Source organism: Mus caroli, chromosome 9, assembly GCF_900094665.2.
Source record: "Mus caroli chromosome 9, CAROLI_EIJ_v1.1, whole genome shotgun sequence".
In the NCBI taxonomy this organism is placed as follows: domain Eukaryota; kingdom Metazoa; phylum Chordata; class Mammalia; order Rodentia; family Muridae; genus Mus; species Mus caroli.
Genome location: NC_034578.1, coordinates 42,823,050 through 42,842,784, shown reverse-complemented (window position 1 = coordinate 42,842,784; position 19,735 = coordinate 42,823,050). Strand labels below are relative to the sequence as shown.

The window sequence follows — 19,735 nt, the reverse complement described above, 5'->3', positions numbered from 1 at the left end:
ATTGATCACTAATTGAGAAAATGTCTTACAGCTGAATCTCATGGAGGCGGGTCCTCAACTGAGGATCCTTCCTCTCTGACTTGTGTCAAGTTGATACACAAAAGCAGCCCATAGAGCGCCAAGCCAGCCCTTCTCACAGTCACAGGAAAACAGGGAGCTTGAATGTGCTTCCTTTAGAGGCTTGGTTTTGTAACCATTCTCTCTGGGTTAAAGTTATACCATTACTCAATTCCAAAGTCTGTTTTTCTTTTTTTTTTTTTTGGTTTTTCGAGACAGGGTTTCTCTGTGTAGCCCTGGCTGTCCTGGCACTCACTTTGTAGACCAGGCTGGCCTCGAACTCAGAAATCCACCTGCCTCTGCCTCCCAAGTGCTGGGATTAAAGGTGTGCGCCACCACGCCCGGCCCAAAGTCTGTTTTTCATTCTGCCAACCATCCATAGGCATGGCTGCAGGCCTTCTAGGTGTCTAAATCATGTACCTGATTGCATGTGGTTTAGTCCGTCTGCCAGGCCCAGGCCAGGTTAGGAACCAGATCAGCTGTGTGGTGAGTGCTCCCGTTTGTTTCTCTTGCCCCCACAGGGAGATAGGAGTGTTCTAGGCCTGTCAGTCTGACTGTACCTTTAGGGTACAGGATTGACCTGAGCTTTTATTGGTTTGATTTGGTTTTTTTTTTTTTTAACGATTGGTCTTGTCACTGAGGCTGGCCTTGAACTCCTTTCAAAGTTGGGATTACAGGTATATGTCACCATGCCTGGCAGGGCTGATCTTTTCTTGTTAATATGGCAGAGAGTACAATAGGTGGACTTTCATAGAAGGCCAGAGCCCTTTCCTGAGCTTCCCTGTGGGCCCACAAGTCTGGCTTTGAGACCCAGCCCTGCCTTTCATGCTGACTGCTATAGCCGACAAGCTGGCCTTCTCTCCTACAGGCTTCAGAAAGGACCTATTCATAACAATCGCTCCCTAGAGGGAAGGGCAGAAGCAGAGGAAAGCTCTGGGCTTCCTGCCCTTGCCTGGGGTGTGGGTAACCAGGGTCTTGCCCATTCAGAGGTTAAGCCCTTGAAACCTTGATCAAGGGAAGGATCCCTTCTGAAAGAGCCAAGTGTGGTAGCAAGAGTCTGGAATCCCAGCATTTTAAAAGGCTGAGACACAAGGACTACCATGTATTTGAGGGCAGTCTAGCCTGCAGAATGGGTGTTAAGCCAGCCAGGGTTCCATAGAGAGACCCTGTCTCGGCATGCCTCCTTGTTGCCCACCCTCCCTACTAAAAAACAAAAACAAAAACAAAAACAAAACAAAACAAAAACTAACCCAAGAAAGAAACCCAAGTAGGAATGTGGATACATCACAGTTGTTGTATATCCTAATGGCAGTCTCCAACTTTGTTGCAAAAGCTCATAATATGTGTTAATATGCAGACATCTGTTCTCAGCTCCAGACTGGCATTTCTTAGTGATTTTTAAGTGTCTTACTCTGTAACTCAGGATATCCCTGAATTCATGATCCTACTTCTGCCTCACAGCTTCTCTGAGTATTGTCATGACCCACCATGACTGGCACTCATCCAAGGGTCACATTCAGAATGCTGCTTCTTGCCCTCCCTCCACTCACAGCCTGAGTTAGTATCCTTAAAACACCAGCTAGTCTGTTACAGAGGGTGATCTTGAAGTTTATGTTTTTTGAAGGCCCCAGGGAAGGTTTTGGCCTACAGTAATTTAAATGCTATCAGGCTGTTAAGTAAGCACCCAGGCTCAGTGTCAGGGTGTTTCTTGGAATTTCTGAGTATTTACTGGCAAGATGAGCGGGGTCAAAATGAGGCCAAATTGGCACATGGAACCCGTTCTAATTATCTAGGTGGGGTGCCAGCTGCTTGGAGAGCTTGCTATGAAGTCACTCTTGTCATTTGAGGGTACACAGACCCTGGCTTTGTTGAGATGTGCTGGAATGAGGACTGAAACAACTTGCAAACCTAGAATTTGGGGCTGGGGTCTCAGCCTAGTAGCAGAACACATAATTAACCATTAACCCCCAAACTTAATTCCTTTTTTTTTTTTTTTTTGGTTTTTCAAGACAGGGTTTCTCTGTATAGCCCTGGCTGTCCTGGAACTCACTTTTTTTGTAGACCAGGCTGGCAGACTTAATTCTTACCGGTAATCCCAACCCCTCTCCCAAAAAAACGATGACCATGGCAGACTACTAATGAACCCTTCTGGGTTTTACTTGACCCGTTTGTACAATGACAAAATGCCCTGTTGCTGCTACAGGACCTTGTTACCCAGACTAACCTGCACTTGGAACTCCTATGCCACAGCCTCCCAAGTAGCTGGGATTTGTTGCTGTTCCTGCTGTGGTCTACTTCTTCAAACATGCTGTGCTTAAACAGGCCAGCTATAATTCTGCTTTTTACCCATTAATTTAGAAAAGGGCATAGTCGGTACTTATTAATAGTTGAGGGAATTAATAAATATTTATAGCTGGTAGTTGGAAGAATGTCCCCTTAGAAGACAGTGCAGACGGCTATAATCTTGTCAATGGATAGTACTCTGAGAAAGGAGTACTAGCCTACATGCTTCCAGCCAGGACACCTAACAGCTCCAGGGTTGGCCATATTTTTTGTATAAAGACTTATTTATGTATTATGTGTAAGTACACTGTAGCTGTCTTCAGACACACCAGAAGAGAGCATCAGATCCCATTACAGGTGGTTATGAGCCCCCATGTGGTTGCTGGGATTTGAACTCGGGAGCTTCGGAAGAGCAGTCAGTGCTCTTAACTGCTGAGCCATCTCTCCAGCCCATTTTTTTGTTCTTTAAACACAAAATTTGTCTACAGAAATACAATACATCCCATTGTAGCATACTTGGGGTTTGAAGGGACTCTGGCAGCTTGAGCTTGGTGAGCATGGCTCTGGCAGGCCTTGCCCTTCTCCCCCATTCTCTGTCTTTCTAAAAAGACATTATACATTCCTAAAGCTAGCCCCCAAGGTCTGTTCCCTAATTTAGCCAATCCTTTCACCCGAGGTTGATTACCGAGGTCCAGCTATCAAAGTGTTGAAGTCCAGCAATCAAAAGCTCCCTTTGGCTCTCCTAATTAACATGCCCAATTAAAATTAAATGCCTCATCCTAACACGGAGTTTCCCATTTTACCCTTATAAACCATCATTTCCCTACGGGCCACATTTGTCTCCTCTCTAGCCAGAAGCAGTCCTTTGTCCTCAAATACCCCTTCCCCTTCTCCCTCATCCACTGTCTCCTGTCTTTGTCTCTTATTCCATGCCTTCTGTCCCTCTGTGGCAAATCAATCTTCCTTTGTGCTGAGAACTTGGTTTGGGGCTCCCTGAGCCGATACTTTTCCTAACAGGATGGAACCCAAGGCCGTGTGTGTGTGTGTGTGTGTGTGTTCTTTGTAATTACCTTTAATTACTTGTGTATATGTGTATGTTTCAGAGGCGCTAGAGCATGCATGTATATATGTATACACACATTTCATTTATTATTGTTCATGTGTCTGTGTGTGAGGTGTGCAAGCACATGTTGCCAGGTGTCTGTGGACGTCAGAGAACAAATTTGTGGAGTTAGTTCTCTCCTCCTTGGTGTAGAGCTCAGGCCAGGGCTTTCCATGGCAAGTGCCTCTTCCTGATAAGCCATCTCAGCTCGGTTCTTATGCGTATTTTCCTATTTATGACTGAAGTTTGGATTATATACCACTTATATAATGTTATTCTTGAATTCCCTCCTTAGATGTCCCCTTGATGGTATTAAGAATCTATCTGCTTAACTTCATAGTAGTATCTCTGACCACCTCTTCCTTCACTGTGAACAAGCAGTTTCCTTTGAGCTTTCTCAAGATCACAGGGATGCAAATTGCTGCCCCCATATTGTATTTGTATTTCTTATTCGTAGGACACAGTCCCTGGAGTGGAATGACTGGGTTGAAGGGTATAGAGCTCTTTTAAGCCTAAGCCAAAACAGTTCCTCAGAAAGGTTTTGCCAGTTGACAACGAAAGGTCAGAATCTTTCCGTGGGCTTTGTTCAAACAAACAAAGCAGTTTCTGCAGAGTAGGGACAGAGCTCACAGGTTGGAAGGCATCATGGTTATGGTGCCCTGGTTCCCGTTATCCCCTCTACTGTGAGAGGGGAGCAGCCGCTGAACTGTTCTCAGTGGGCAGGCGCTTTTATGAGCCAATGAGGGAAAAAGAATGATGCTGGGGTAATGATTTGGGAGCACAATTCCTGTCTGAGCAAAGAAATCATCTGTCAACAAGACCACCTGCACTTACTGGGCTCTGTGAATCTTGCCAGCAATGCCAACACCCAGCAATAGAGGTGGGAGGAGGATCAGGCATTCAAGACTCTCCAAACTTACACGACCAGTTCTAGACCAGCCTGAGTTATGTGAGCCGTCTCAAAAAGCCAAAAAAAAAAAAAAAAACGCGGACCACAAAAGCAAGAATGCAATACTTAGTGATCCTTCGTGGAAAACCCACTCCAGACGCTCACAGGACGGCGAAGGAAGGAGGCGGCGACGGCTGCGTGGGAAGTAGAGGCGGCCTGGCCCTTTAAATCCGTGTCGGTTTCCCATGACGTAAGCGGGCGGGCGCAGCCCGCTGTTTACCGCGGCGCAGCTCCTGGTGGCTCCGAGTTCTGCGCCGCGTCCGCCGCCCTTAAAGGGCCCGCGTCCGGGAAGCCTTCGGGCCAGGGCCACCGCCGCCTCGGCTCTCCGGGCGCGAGCGGACGCCGAGTCTCCAGCCGGGCTGGGCCGGGCTGGGGTTGCGGGTCGCGGTGCCGCCCTCGCGAGTCGGGATCCGCACGAGGCCCAGGAGCGGCTCCAGGGAGGGGACGCGTCCTATCTGAGGCCGGGGTTAAAGTTCTGGTCCCGGTGAGATGCTGGAAGCTGCTGCGGCAGCCGCAACGCGCCCGGTCGCCGTCCCGTCGCCAATCCCCGCCGTCCCGGGCCATGATCGCCTGGCGTCTGCCCTTGTGCGTGCTCTTGGTGGCCTCCGTCGAGAGCCACCTGGGGGCCCTGGGGCCCAAGAACGTCTCGCAGAAAGACGCGGAGTTTGAGCGCACCTACGCGGACGACGTCAACAGCGAGCTGGTCAACATCTACACCTTCAACCACACCGTGACCCGCAACCGGGTGAGCGCGGGACCCCACGGGCGGCCGAGCGGGTGGGCGCCCGGCCTGGACTTGATGCTGCCCCTGTCCTCTCCGCCAGCCATTGAGCCGCCCTCCCCCTGCCAAGACCTGGTTTCCACCAGCATTCCCGGGCAGCTCCAGCTGGGCAGCTTGGGAAGTTCCCTGCCACCAGCTGTGATCAGGACCGGTCTGGTCTGCTCCGTGACCTGGCTCTCAATCTGGCTCTCAGTCTGTGAGGTCGGGGTGAGGGGAAAACAGGCTCCCAGCCTTGCGTGGCTCAGACAACTCCAGATGGGCCAACTTAGAATTGAAAGAGCTCGGTCACAGGGAGTTGAAGGAGACAGACCTCCTTGCCTCAGAAAGCCAGCTGGCCTTGTAAGTTGAAGGGACAAGATAAGGCCCTCCGAGGCTGAGTGGCAAGAGAAAAGGGAGTTTGTTTCTAAGACAGAACTGTCTCCGACTTCTTACTCATTTCTCCCCAGTAGTGAAAGTAGAAGGCTGGCGCGGAGCTGGGCCCAGGAAGAGCACAGCCTGGGAGATTCTTGCTGCCTGGCTGTGTGGCCTCCTGCCTAGCTCTCTTGCTCTTTCTCCAAGGCCCAATCTGGATTCTGAAGCACTGGAGTTGAGGAGGCACCTGAGGCTTTCTTTGGGAGGGAGAGGAGTTTGGTTTCTGGCAGGCCACGATCTACCATCAGGATCCATTTCCTTGAAGTCTGATCTCCCCCTTTGAGTCCCATATCCAGGATCATCCCGGAAGTGGCACCTACCCCTCAGGGAAACCTAGATTTGGTTTCAGCAGCAGCCTAGTAACAAGATGTCTGCAGTTGTGATTTCTTCACTTTTAAACGCCCACTGTCCTGTGTAGCTTTGTCCACAGCAGAGAGGGTGGGTTATTTACTTATTTATTTTCTTAGAGAGGGTGAATCGAGGTTCAGATGGAAAGTCACTTCAGAGTTTGGCCCATGGTCAGAACTAGAGAGACAACTTGTATTTCGACACAGTTACCTACACCCCTCCCTACAGGGCTCTGGCCTCCAGAGTAGCAGTGGAACCGGAGCTTCTTGCTGCTTTCCTAGTTCATGAGGAAGAAGATTGAGGGCACGTCTTGCTTTCCCGTGACAGTGTGTGCACAGGGACTTGTGTAGACACGTGTATATAACATGTGTGTGCATGTGGGCTATCCTGGAACCTTCTAAGGTCTCCGCTGCATATCCTTGATGTTGCCCGGGTTCTGCTGCTCTGTATACCTGTGTCTCCCAAGAGCGAGCTTCTTCAAGCCTCAGACCGGACAGTGTCAGTCCCTTCTAGAAACTCGGCCTGTTCCCTCACAAGGAGAAGCACAGAGAGTGTCCTGGCTGGCCAGGATGGACGGCACAGGGCAGAGCTCAGCCTGCAGTCTGTAGAGTCATGTGTTTGAGGAACAGAGGGCTGAGTTTGAAAGAGGATGCCTCCTTCTCTGCAGACCGAGGGTGTGCGAGTGTCTGTGAATGTCCTGAACAAGCAGAAAGGGGCGCCTTTGCTGTTCGTGGTCCGCCAGAAGGAGGCTGTTGTGTCCTTCCAGGTGCCCCTAATCCTTCGAGGACTGTGAGTAAGACCTGGGGATGTAGGGAGGGGCATCCTTACCAGGTTTTCAGGGACCCTCACCCGGGGAACCTTTTTGTTTTTCTCCCTTCTCCCTGAGCCCAGTGGCAGGAGGGTAACTTTGTCAACCCAGGGAATGGGAAATATGGGGACCTGATAGGAAGAACTCAGGCTGGCTGGGACTAGTCACACTCTTCTCTGTCTTGGACCATAGATATCAGCGTAAGTACCTCTACCAAAAAGTTGAACGAACTCTGTGTCAGCCCCCCACCAAGAATGAGTCTGAGATCCAGTTTTTCTATGTGGATGTGTCTACCCTGTCACCCGTCAATACCACTTACCAGCTCCGAGTCAACCGTGTGGACAATTTTGTGCTCAGGTATTGAGGGTAAGAGAGGGGACCTTACAGCCTCTGCCTCTTCCCAAGTGCTGAGAGTAGGCTTCTTCTCTTCCCTGTAGGACTGGAGAGCTCTTTACCTTTAACACCACTGCGGCCCAGCCCCAGGTAAAATCCCTTATCAAAATGGCGTTCCTCAGCCTGACGTGATCACACATGCCTTTGATCCTAGCATTTGGGAGTCAGGTGGGTTTCTTGAGTTCAAAGGCAGCTTAGTCTACATAGTGAGTTCTAAGTCACCAAGGTTACACAGAGAAACCTTGTCTCAAGATAGCGACAACAACAAAAAAGAAAATTGGGGGAGATTTGGACATGAGAGCAGGAGTAGGTACAGAATTGCTAGGACTAGCAATTAATTCTGTCTCTAGGCTGGGACTCTCGGAGCTCCTGTGTGGATAGACAGGCAGGGACAGTGCAGTGACAGGGTCTGCTCACTGACTTTCCTACTCTGCCTCTCAGGCACAGTCCTGTGTGCCCAGCTGACACGCAGGATATCGGTGCTCAGGGACATGCAGGACTGGGATGTTCACAGTCAAGGCTCTTCTCCCCGGGTAGCTTCATTGTCTGAGCCAAGAAGATTCTGAAACCTCCCTTGGAGGAGACAGATCCCTTCGGAGGGGCAGAGAGAGCACCCTACTGAGATGACACTCTCCCTACCTATGTTCTCAGTACTTCAAATACGAGTTTCCTGATGGTGTGGACTCCGTAATTGTCAAGGTGACCTCCAAGAAGGCCTTCCCCTGCTCAGTCATTTCCATCCAAGATGTCCTGGTAAGCTGTCTGTCATTTTATCCTCCACCAGAAAGTAGTTGGGACATTAGCAAAGGGGATAGGGCCCAGTTCCCCATCCATCTGCCTCTTCCTTCTGTCCTCCGCAGTGCCCTGTCTATGATCTGGACAACAATGTAGCCTTCATCGGCATGTACCAGACGATGACTAAGAAGGCAGCCATCACTGTGCAGGTAGGAAATGCATGCGCCCTTCTGAGGGAAGGACGGGGCTGGCTGTTGAAGTAGATGCCTTTCCACGCCCTGTCCTTGTCCCCATTCCTGCCTTAAGATTCTTAAACTTGCCGGGCGTGGTGGCGTACGCCTTTAGTCCCAGCACTCGGGAGGCAGAGGCAGGCGGATTTCTGAGTTCGAGGCCAGCCTGGTCTATAAAGTGAGTTCCAGGACAGCCAGGGCTATACAGAGAAACCCTGTCTCGAAAAAAAAAAAAAAAAAAGATTCTTAAACTTTTTCACTGTGACCCTGTGCTGCCTGAGAAACTTTTCTCCACTGAACCATGTCACTAGCTCTTAATTTTGTTTTTGTTTTGTTTTTTTAAATCGGCAAAGGCTTTTACTCAGATATAACGTGGAGGTACCGGCCAGATATGCTACAAGAGAGCAGCAGAGATTTACTTCGAAACCATATTTTTGTTTTATAATGATCAGTGTTGAGGGTGCCACTTTGCATCAGCGTATGGTACCACGTGGCAGAAACACTTTTAGGGCCATTTTAGAAACTGCTGAGTTCTCTCTTCAGCAACACAGACACTGAAGTTGGAATGGTATAGACTATTAGCGTGCCCCCCTGTGCAGAGATGGCGTGCAAATTCGTGAGACGTTTTAAAAAAGAAAATTGTTAAAAATCTTGTCGTAATCCCAAATCAAATCTCATTGAGTCCTTTGGGAATTCAGAACAATTATTTAAACCAGACATCCTTACCTAACACAATCCAGGAAGGCCAAGGTGCATTGATTTTATCCCCATGTGCTTGAGACCGGGCAGTAGGAAAACACCAAGGCTTTTTTTTTCCATTACTGAAGGTTTCTGTGAGAGCAGAAAACTTGGGGTGTGCAGTAAACACCCTGCATTTCAGCGTGTGCAGTACTTTAGCATTCCAGCTGAGTTTCAGACAGTGTTCCTTGGCGTCGTGTGCTGTGATGGCATACATGGTACAAAGAGCACATGTGTGTTCAGAATCAGGGCTGAGGTGACACCACCTGATAACAACATGGCTGAGTGCTTTTAGAAGCGCCTTGGATGCAGTGTGCATTTGATTTTGAATGATTTTCGGTTGTCGTGCGTTCAGAAACATTCTACTGTTGCTAATCTTTTACCACCCCTGCATCCTGCTCCTGTGTTCTCTGGTACATGTGAGTAGGGCCATCTCTGGCTGGTGAACAGGACAAGCTGTGTGGACCGCATACGTGCTCACTTGTTCACTAGGCTGTAGTGTGGATATGGGTTTGGGCCCTAACTTCTCAAGGCCCGTTTGACAAAGATAATAGCAGCTCCTCTCCCGTGGGTGCAGCTCAGTGGTAGAGCACCTGCCTGGCAGTTGAGAGGCTGTGTATTAGATCATCAGCATCACAGAAGTGTGAGGCAAGGGATCTATGTAAGAATTGGGTAAAACTATATCTAGAAAGAGGCTTGTAGCTTCTGGTCCAAAGTTCATATTCAGAAAAAGACGGCAACAGTGATGTTCACCAGCATCCCCATCCTCTTCCTCCTCCTTTTCCTCCGGCAGCGGAAAGACTTCCCCAGCAACAGCTTTTATGTGGTGGTGGTAGTGAAGACTGAGGACCAGGCCTGCGGAGGGTCCTTGCCCTTCTACCCTTTTGTGGAAGGTATGTTTCATGTACTGGTTTGGGATGGATCAGGCTCAATGGCATCCCGGGAGATAGAAAGGACCATGTGGCTGTTGGTGGATCCACTGGGACACAAGCCTGGGGTCCTAGACTCGCCAAGGCCTGGCTCCATCAGCCCTAGCTCAACTCCCAGCAATGACTTCTTTTCCACTTTGACATTTTACTTCCAGATGAGCCAGTGGATCAAGGGCACCGTCAGAAAACCCTGTCAGTGCTGGTCTCTCAGGCTGTCACATGTAAGTGTGGGCACCTGAGTGTGATGGGAAAAGCTCCCTCAGGCTTCCTCTCAGACCCAAGAAAAAGCAGCTGTTCTCAGAATGGGAGGAGTGGCGAGGACCCTCCTACCCAGCAGGAGCTGGGACACCAGCAAGCAGGCTTCCAACCAGAGAGACGTCGAAGGTGATCCCTGTGTAATTTGGGACAGGGTCCATGGCCAAACTGACGAGCAAGATCTCAGTGACACCCTGCCTCTTAGCAGAGGAATCTGTGCCCTGTCTCTGTGACAGAAGTAGAAGATCTATCCCATTGGATACATTCGGTTGTGAGGCTTAGCCCAGAGTATTGGGCCCCTAGTCAGTGCTGAGCAATGTCTATTAACTCTTTCAGTGGAATCCTTTCTAAACTGTGGACTCTAAGGAGCCGGGCATGGTGGCATACCCTCTTTAATCCCAGCGTTGGGAGGTAAAGACAAGATCATAGCCCAGACTCACCCTTCCTTATACATGAGGTCAAAGCCAATTTGAATATGAGACCTTGTCTCAAAAAAAAAAAAAAAAAACCTAACCAAGGCTGGAGAAATGGCTCAGCTGTTAAGAACCCTGGGTGATTCTCCAGAGGATCCAGGTGTTATTCCACAGCACCCACGTGGCAGCTCACAAGTCACCTGTAACTCTGGTTCCAAGGGATCTGATCCTTTGCCTTCCACAGGCTCCCATGGGCGATACACATACATACATACATGCGGGCAGAGTATGCACACATACAATAAACATAGATGCATCTTAAACATGCGGGCAGAGTACCCACACATAGAATACAAATAAATGCATCTTAAACATGCGATTATAAACCCAACTCACACTAAGTCAATTAATTAGTTAAAAACAAAAGAGCCAAATTAGGGCTTGTGCTAGAAAGGGGACTCAGTACTTACTGAGCCCTGGTGTGTGCTAGCAGTGCAGCTCTTAGGAAGGAGGGGGCCAGGAGGGCTGTGTAGGGTACAGAGAGCTGGGATGAGCAAAGGCCAGGTCACTGTGTGGCTGTCGAGGGCACCGTCTCTTGAGCTGTAGTTTGAAGCTTAGGTCCACATGGAGTTGACTCCAAGTAGGAGAGAAAGGCTTAGGAACACCATGAGCAGGTAGGCTTGTGCCAGAGTCTGGTGTGTTGACCTATAGCCAGATATTCATACTGTCTGGGCATCGCCTTCAGGAGAGGGGTTGGCCAGATCTCAGAGGTCCCTGGGCATCCAGAGGCGATATGGGGAGGGCTTCTGTATTCTTGACACATTCATCTTGTTCCCCTCCCTGTAGCTGAGGCCTATGTTGGTGGGATGCTCTTTTGCCTGGGCATATTCCTGTCCTTCTACCTGCTGACTGTGCTGCTGGCCTGTTGGGAGAACTGGAGGTGAGGTGGAACTGCTGGACTGTTCCCTGCTCTGGGGCGTTGGGCTGAGGGCATGGGAGAGAGAATAGTGGGATCCTAGCTGGCCCAGGGTGATCTTGTTCTTGTTGGGATCTGTGGTCTATGAACCATTTCTTTGTAAAACAGGCTCATGCCATTGCTCCTCCCCAAGCTGGGAACACCCTGTTACTCCTGGTGTGGAGGAATTCAGGATCAGGGTGGGTAGAGAGGATAGAAGGAAGGTTAGTCTGGCCTAGGGTGAGGCCTCATCCTGCCTCAGTTGTCCCCTGAATTCCTGCAGGCAAAGGAAGAAGACCTTGCTGGTGGCCATAGACCGAGCCTGCCCAGAAAGTGGTATCTGCAGGGGACAGGGGCTGGCTGGATCTGTTGTGGGGAGATGGGAGCTGGGATGGGTAGGGGAATGGTCAGAAGAGGGTGGGTTGGTGGCTTCTTTATGTTCGGCCTAGGAGTAACATTTCACAACTGGAACCAGGCCTTGGCTCACCCCTCCATAGACACCAGGAAACTGCCCTATGTCTCAGGCAGTGCGGCCCAGCCTCAGGTTGTTAACTTCCAATTCTCTCTCTCTCTCCCATCACTTCTCTCTGCCCTCCCTCCTGCTTGGACCTCTCTCTCAGCTTCTCTCCTTGGTAAGCTCCAGGCGCTGTGGGCAGAGGAGCTGCTGTCTAGGGGCGGAACCTGAAGCGTAGGCGCTTCCTAGGGAGGACCTGGGCACAGATAGCGTCTTCCTTGATGGCTTAGATGGCTTAGTTCCTTGACTGTCCTCTCTCTGTGTTTTCTTTTTTTAAGTTTTTAGACAAGATCTCATTCATAGCCCAGAGTAGGCTGAAACTGAATATGTAGCCCAGGCTGGCCTAAACGTATAGCAGTCTTCCTATCTTAGCCAGGCGAGAGTGCTGGGGTTACAAGCATGAACCACCATGTCTGGTTGTCCCCTTTTCTAAGAGGACACAGGGTGTCACACTTGCTTGGAGTGACGTAATTGTGAGGGTTCAATGGGTTTGGGGATCTGTGTTTCTCTTACTGCTGGCATGGCTCTTCTGGCTGTCTTTCCTAGGTTCTCCTTTCCCCCCTCCCCTTGCTCACAAGCCTCCTCATTACAGGTCACGCTCGGGTCTTGGCTGATTCATTTCCTGGCAGTGCCCCTTACGAGGGTTACAACTATGGCTCCTTTGGTACGTTTCAGTCAGGACTGTGTTTGCCCATGCCCAGCCACAGCTCCCTGTGCCGCCACTCATGACGACTGTGCCCTTGCAGCTGCTCCGAAGTCCTTAGGAGCAGATCTAGGGTCTCTTGTCCTGAGGTCACTCCTTCTTGCCTCACCACCTATTCCTGCTTGCAGAAAATGGTTCCGGATCCACTGACGGGTTGGTTGAAAGCACAGGTTCAGGGGACCTCTCCTACAGTTACCAGGGTGAGTGGGCCAGGCAGGGGGGATGCACGATAGGGCTGCTGTTGACTAGGTGGAGTTTCCTGGTGGGCGGTTGCCTCTCTGCCATTTGCTGGAACCAGGGAAGGGCTGCTCTTCCGCCCCATCTCCCTCTCTGCTCCATGGACTCGGTTCCCCTGTAACTTTCCCTTTCCTTTCAAGGGCACGACCAGTTCAAGCGGCGCCTTCCCTCTGGCCAGATGCGGCAGCTGTGCATTGCCATGGGTAGATGTGGGGAGGGGGTAGGGCTGCCCTGCCAATCAATTCCTGCCAGGATGGTCAGTCCATGGAACTGGCCGCCTCTGGGACCAGAAAGATGCTTAGTGCATGGCTTTCCTAGCAAGTGCCATCTGTGCCAGCCCATGGTCTTCTGAGAAAGATAGCCACTGGCCACCATCAGTGTCCCACCTCAGTGTCCTCTTGTCAGTATCCTCCCTCCCTGGTGTGCTGGCCAAGGGATCCTGGATCTGGGTGTCACCAAGGGGCTTTGGCCAGGTGAGGTGACAGGAGGAGGCTTCTGGAGGTAGAGAGGTGTTTTTTCCTCAAGCCCTTGTCTATGTACTAGGACCTCAGGGGTGGCCGTGGCATGTCTTCTCAGAACCCAACAGGACTGGGCACATCTAATCTGCATGATTGGCCAAGTTCAATCCTGTTAGTGTGTGTGTGGTTCACTCAGTGTCTTGGCCTGGATCAGAGCCAGGAGTGGAGCAGGGCTCGAGTCACTCCTGCTTCACGGTCCGGCAGAGCTCCCCACCACTTCCCGCTGAGCTAGGAGTACATTTCCTGCCAGCACCTGGGCCACCTGCTCTACCGCTCTGAGCTCTGGCCCACAGTTTGCCTCTTCCCCATTGTTGAATAATTTCAACATTGCTTCTGATGGGTGGGGGCAGACCCAGTGTTCAGTCCTGCTGGCCCAAGCCCCTTTCCTTTGTCACACCTAGACCGCTCCTTTGATGCAGTGGGTCCTCGGCCACGACTGGACTCCATGAGCTCCGTGGAAGAGGATGACTACGACACACTGACTGACATCGACTCAGACAAAAACGTCATTCGAACCAAGGTGAGACATATAGCCCTGCCCTGCCCAGACGGATCTGGAGCAAGGGACTCTGTGTGCAGCTCCCGCAGCGAATCGCTGTGCTGTGTTTGGAAGGCAGAGGGAAAAGAACTGAGCTGGGCCAGGCAGGACCGACTCCAGGAGAAGGTCGGCCTGGGGAGATTGGGACTAATTAAGAAGATCTTGTTGGTATACTTGACCACAGAAGTGTGGAGTCTCAGAACCCTGCCCACTGAGTTCTGGCTTGTCTGCCTAACCTGGGCATCAGGGGTCCAGCGAGGCTCATTCTTGCTTCTCCTCAGCAATACCTCTGTGTGGCTGACCTGGCACGAAAGGACAAACGTGTTTTGCGGAAAAAGTACCAGATTTACTTCTGGTGAGTGGCACTCCTGTTAGCGAGTAGGGCAGCTCCTCAGGCCCTGCCAACCTTACCTCGTCCCTTCCTCCTCAGGAACATAGCCACCATTGCGGTCTTCTACGCACTTCCTGTGGTGCAGCTGGTGATCACCTACCAGACGGTGAGAGGTCGAGGGGTGGGTCTTGGTCTGTAACTCTGCCTTATCTGCAGAGCCGCTGCAGGCAGGGACTCTGCAGTGAGCATAGGTTGTGGCAGCAGTTTTCAAATCCCAATTCTGCTTTAGCTGTGAGACTCTTGAGCTTCTAAGCTCCAGTTTTTTCATCTGCAGTTTGGGGGGCAGCATGAAGCTGGGCGGGACCCTATGAAACAGAGGTCACAGGACTTTTTAAGTGTGACTTCCTTCCCCTTCCTGTGAGGCAAGGACTTCTGGAGTTTTCAGTCACTGTATCTATAAAGAGGACGATGGCGCCCGTGCCACCTTAGCAGTATAAGGAGTACCAGTCTGGGTACTGTGTACACACTTCAGCCATGCTGGTACTGCTCTTGTTTTGCCAGTTGGACCCAGGGTGTGTGGCATGGGCTCCCTGCTGAGTCAGGCATGTTCATAGCTACACTCCTTCCCCATACACACACAGGTGGTGAATGTCACAGGAAACCAGGACATCTGCTACTACAACTTCCTCTGTGCCCACCCGCTGGGCAACCTCAGGTGGGGATTGTGCTGGAGGCCCAGGGATGGGTACAGTAGGCAGGGTGGGGTTTTGTGAAGCCTGCTGGGCAGAATACAGGAAAGGCAAGAGGGCCCTGGTCTCAGCTAAGCCTGTTCTGTCCCTTCTAGCGCCTTCAACAACATCCTCAGCAACTTGGGGTACATCCTGCTGGGGCTGCTCTTCCTGCTCATCATCCTGCAGCGAGAGATCAATCATAACCGGGCCCTGCTGCGGAATGACCTCTATGCTCTGGTAAGCCAGCTACCTCCCACCACGGCACGGCCTCCATCTGGCAGACTGACCTCCCCCAGTCCAGCTCTGCTCCATCTAGCCCCACACTGCCCTGCCCTGCCCTGCCCAGCCCAGATCTGCCCTGTCCTGCCCTGCCCTGCCCTGCCCTGCCCAGCCCAGTCCAGCCCTGCCCTGCCCAGCCCAGATCTGCCCTGCCCTGCCCTGCCCTGCCCAGATCTGCCCTGCCCTGCCCTGCCCCGCCTAGCCCAGGTCTGCCCTGCCCTATTCAGCCCAGATCTGCCCTGCCCTCCCAGCCCAGGTCTGTCCTGCCCTGCCCTAATGGGTTCTGCCCTACCCAGCCCAGTCCAGGTCTACCCTGCCCTACCCTGATGGGTTCTGCCTGCCCTGCCCTGTCCTGCCTTGCCCAGCCCAGGTCTGCCTTGCCCAGCCCAGGTCTGCCCTGCCCTGCCCACATCTCTCCTGCCCTCTCTGCCTTCTGCTCTCCCATCTACATTTTTTTTTTTTTTTTGGTTTTTCGAGACAGGGTTTTTCTGTGTAGCCCTGGCTGTCCTGGAACTCACTTTGTAGACCAGGCTGGCCTCGAACTAAGAAATCCACCTGCCTCTGCCTCCCGAGTGCTGGGATTAAAGGCGTGTGCTACCACGCCCGGCTCCCATCTACTCTTGCTTTTCCCTGTGTGCTCTATCCCTGCTCAGCTGTTTTATCCTGTCTTACCTTGTCCTGCCCTCTCTGCCCAGCCCTGCACAACCCACCTTGCTACCCACTCACCACACAGTGCAGTCCTTCTCCACGCCCCTTGGGTCTCCTCTTCCCACCTCACCTGCACATCTCTTCCTTCTCTTTCTCCCCACAGGAGTGTGGGATCCCCAAACACTTTGGTCTGTTTTATGCCATGGGCACAGCACTGATGATGGAGGGGCTACTTAGTGCCTGTTACCACGTCTGCCCCAACTACACCAACTTCCAGTTTGGTGAGTGCTGCCTCCTGTCTGGCTGAATCTGCTGTCCCAGGTCACCAGCTGCTAGTAGTGGGCTCTGAGGCTGGCCTCTGAGTGCAGCTCCCATTCTAGAAGATGGCTGTCTGTGCTGCCTCTTCCCAGTCATCCCTACAGAAACTCTGAGAAACTCAGGAAGTGCTCCCTAACTTCTGGGTATTCATATACTGAGACCCTCAAACTAAGATGTCCTTGACTTGAGTGAACAACAGACTAGCAAGTGGTAGGATTCAGGGGTAGCTAAGGGGCTGGAGCTGAAGCAGTGACCCTTCAGCTTGCTGATGGCACTCCAGAGCTCTTGATTGTCTGGGCTGGGAGTTCTGTGTGGGGTCCCTGTGGTGTCTGCAGCTCACAGCCTGTTCCTCCCCAGATACCTCCTTCATGTACATGATTGCTGGCCTCTGCATGCTGAAGCTCTACCAGAAGCGGCACCCAGATATCAACGCCAGTGCCTACAGTGCATATGCCTGCTTGGCCATCGTCATCTTCTTCTCCGTTCTGGGCGTGGTGAGGGCCTGGTCTACTCTGTACACCCCGTAGGAAGGGCACGTCCCTCCCCCTAACACCCACCCCACCCCCACCCCCACCCCGTGAGTGTGTACTCTTCTGGGCTTCCACTGCAGGAGAGATCCTGCTGCTTCCCTAAGGGACCATTCTGGCCCCTCTGTAATGGAAGCCTAACCCAGCAGCTTGTGCTAGTAGGGGTGTAGACACAGCACACAGGAGCAGGTACCGTCTGCGCCCCTCGCTCATGTGGGCCTGCCCACAGGTGTTTGGCAAAGGGAACACGGCCTTCTGGATTGTCTTCTCGGTCATCCACATCATCTCCACCCTGCTCCTCAGCACTCAGCTCTATTACATGGGCCGCTGGAAGCTGGGTGAGAGCAGCACACGCCCAGGGCGGGACAGACGGGGCGGGGCAGGTGCGGGGTGGAGGTGGGGGTGGTGGGGACACAGGGGACCTTTGATGTCTCTTCCATTTGACCGGGCTGGAGGAGTCCCTGGGTGGGAAATTGAGCGTGCTCCCTGGTGTTACTGAGCTGTGCCCTCTGAAGTCTCAGCCATGCCTTGTCAGCACCACCCCTTCTCACTGCAGACTCCGGGATCTTCCGCCGCATCCTCCACGTGCTCTACACAGACTGCATCCGGCAGTGCAGCGGGCCCCTTTACACGGTACCTGCTCAGCTCCCCAACTCCTTCCTCCTCTGTCTCCCCTCCTCAGAGAACCCAGCGTGGGGTGGGTACTGGCTGACATGAGCCTTCTACCTCTTCCCTCCCCATCTCTCTCTCCCTCTCAGTCCCCGTGTCTCTGCTTCCCTCCAGGACCGAATGGTGCTTCTGGTCATGGGCAACATTATCAACTGGTCGCTGTGAGTGTGGCCATTGGCTGTGGAGTTAGCTGGGGACAGACATAGTCAGCCAGTGGCTGACGTAAGGGCTATGGACAGTTTTGAAGCATTGAACATAAGGAATTGGGGCTAAAGAACCCTGGGCTTCTAGAACCTTCTGTGAGCCTCTGAACGTAGTCCAAAACAATGATGAAGCATGGTGGGGGTGTGTGCGGGCAGAGGTGTGGCCCTCCCTCCTCCCCAGAACCCACCCCTTCTTTCAGGGCTGCATACGGACTCATCATGCGCCCCAATGATTTTGCTTCCTACTTGCTGGCAATTGGCATCTGCAACCTGCTGCTTTATTTCGCCTTCTACATCATCATGAAGGTGAATGGCAAAGGTGGAGCAGCTCTGCTCTATGGGGACAGAGCGGGGCACTGGGAGATTCTTTCTGTCCATATGTCTATGCCAGTGAGGTTTGGGGGATTGGGTGACTTGAGTCTCCCCTGTAAACACTCCTGGGAGCTGCTTGCTAAGCTTGTGCTCTGCCACCAAGCTACGCCCCTAGCCTGGGTCCCCTGAACCTGTGATAGGCCAGGCCCTTGAGGACCCGCGCCTCCCAGTGGCTCTCCAGGTTGTACTATGTGAGGGAGCTGCCAGCCAGTGCTTTTGTTGGTTCAGGGATGTGGGTATATAGATACCTAGTTCAAAGTGGGCATCGGGGTAAAGACACAAGGCTGCCAGCATGAGACTTGGGTGAGCTCTGTGGTGGAGCCTGTAAACCTGGGAGGGGCCCAGGTAAGAGAGCACAGGTGGGCAGCGGCCCGGCTGACGGCTGTGGGCCTCCCTTAGCTCCGGAGCGGCGAGAGGATCAAGCTCATACCTCTGCTCTGCATCGTCTGCACCTCCGTGGTCTGGGGCTTCGCACTCTTCTTCTTCTTCCAGGGACTGAGCACATGGCAGGTGAGGAGCCGCCAGCCTCCAGGCTCGTAGCAAGCTAACCCGTGGTGAATTCTCTACCTTGGGCCAGGCCTTCCCTAGTGACTTGTCACTAAAGCCTCCTGATACTCAATCTGCCAGCATGGAACTCTGGACCTGTTACTTTAACGGCAGCTGAGTTTCAAAGAGGCCCAGGGCTTTTCCCCAGCATAGAGCATGTGTGTAGCAGCTGTGGTTTGAAGTGGGACACATCAGTTTCTTTAATGCCTCAAAGGACACCTGGTGTGCATCAAACTATAATAGATAGAACTGAAAGTCTCTGCTGGACATTGTGGTGGACGCCTTTAATTTCAGCACGCAGGAGGCAGAGGCAGGCGGATCCCTGAGTTTGAGGCTAACCTCTACAGAGTGAGTTCCAGAATAGCCAGATGCTACACAGAGAAACCGTGTCTCTTGAAAAGCAAAAAGCATAACAAAAATAGAATTGAACACAACATGGCCTCTGCCTACGTGACATTGGACTCACAGTCTAATTCAAAAGAGACACTGCTAGCTCACGCTGGGTTTTTGTTCTGTTTTAAGGCCAGGGATCAAAACTGCCCTTGTATTTGGTAAGCACATACTCTGCCGCCGAGCTCATCCCCCACACCCAGCTCATGTGTGAAATGAAAAGCAGTGGAGCCAGGGTAGTGGAGTGTGCAGAAGAGAGGATGGCGAGCAAGCGAGCCCTCTAAGTCAGGAGGCCTGGGAGCTTCTTGGAGGAGGCAGACTTTGCTCATGGCCAGAAAGTCTCATGGATAGAGCTACATAGCACTAGCAGTGTCACCTGAGCACTTTCACCCTGTTGTCACACAGGGCTGAATGACTAAGGCAGCTTTGATGTGTGAGAACACACTGATTCGGGAGCTTGGCAAAGATCTAGCGCTCTATGGGGTCAGATGTGTCTTGGTCTGTGGCCTCAGCACAGGATGTACTAGACACAGGGTCAGAAGATGTGTGTGGCAGCAAGGTTGTGGGCAGAGCGGGGAGGGACAGGAGCATCGCAGCATGACCTGGTGTAGTCACTGGCGGGAAACCTACCCTGAGGTAATTTGAAGGCCAAGTCCCAGGCAGGTAGTGAGTTGGGGATTCTGGGCCTCCTGGCTTTCTGAGTAGAAGCTGTAATGACAGCCTGCTGCCCACATCTCTAAAGGGAAGATGGGTCTGGAGGAAGGAGGAAGGAAGGAGCAGAATCAGTGTATTTAAGAAAAGCTATTGTTACCAAAAAAAAAAAA

At 52.1% G+C, this 19,735-nt stretch overlaps 1 protein-coding gene across 6 annotated transcripts in view; it reads left to right on the top strand.

The window, feature by feature from the left end:
* The first annotated feature begins 4,599 nt into the window (after positions 1–4,599).
* The window catches only part of Sidt2 (SID1 transmembrane family member 2), a 17,152-nt gene continuing 2,016 nt past the window's right edge, over positions 4,600–19,735 (top strand). Inside the window, exons 1-26 of one of the 6 annotated variants that reach the window (XM_021171292.2) lie at positions 4,600–5,136; positions 6,599–6,720; positions 6,932–7,096; positions 7,177–7,222; positions 7,784–7,885; positions 7,993–8,076; positions 9,629–9,728; positions 9,920–9,985; positions 11,279–11,372; positions 11,671–11,723; positions 11,863–11,931; positions 12,494–12,565; positions 12,733–12,804; positions 12,982–13,044; positions 13,761–13,879; positions 14,179–14,252; positions 14,328–14,394; positions 14,870–14,943; positions 15,073–15,196; positions 16,050–16,167; positions 16,562–16,698; positions 16,961–17,069; positions 17,288–17,364; positions 17,515–17,561; positions 17,804–17,909; positions 18,375–18,485. In XM_021171292.2, coding sequence (XP_021026951.1) covers positions 4,954–5,136; positions 6,599–6,720; positions 6,932–7,096; positions 7,177–7,222; positions 7,784–7,885; positions 7,993–8,076; positions 9,629–9,728; positions 9,920–9,985; positions 11,279–11,372; positions 11,671–11,723; positions 11,863–11,931; positions 12,494–12,565; positions 12,733–12,804; positions 12,982–13,044; positions 13,761–13,879; positions 14,179–14,252; positions 14,328–14,394; positions 14,870–14,943; positions 15,073–15,196; positions 16,050–16,167; positions 16,562–16,698; positions 16,961–17,069; positions 17,288–17,364; positions 17,515–17,561; positions 17,804–17,909; positions 18,375–18,485 — 2,454 coding nt within the window. In that variant the 5' untranslated portion in view covers positions 4,600–4,953. Of the gene's footprint in view, positions 5,137–6,598; positions 6,721–6,931; positions 7,097–7,176; positions 7,223–7,783; positions 7,886–7,992; positions 8,077–9,628; positions 9,729–9,919; positions 9,986–11,278; positions 11,373–11,670; positions 11,724–11,862; positions 11,932–12,007; positions 12,020–12,493; positions 12,566–12,732; positions 12,805–12,981; positions 13,045–13,760; positions 13,880–14,178; positions 14,253–14,327; positions 14,395–14,869; positions 14,944–15,072; positions 15,197–16,049; positions 16,168–16,561; positions 16,699–16,960; positions 17,070–17,287; positions 17,365–17,514; positions 17,562–17,803; positions 17,910–18,374; positions 18,486–19,735 lie in introns of all 6 variants that reach the window. The other 5 variants (XM_021171288.2, XM_021171293.2, XM_029481595.1 and 2 more) reach the window with 5 other exon arrangements.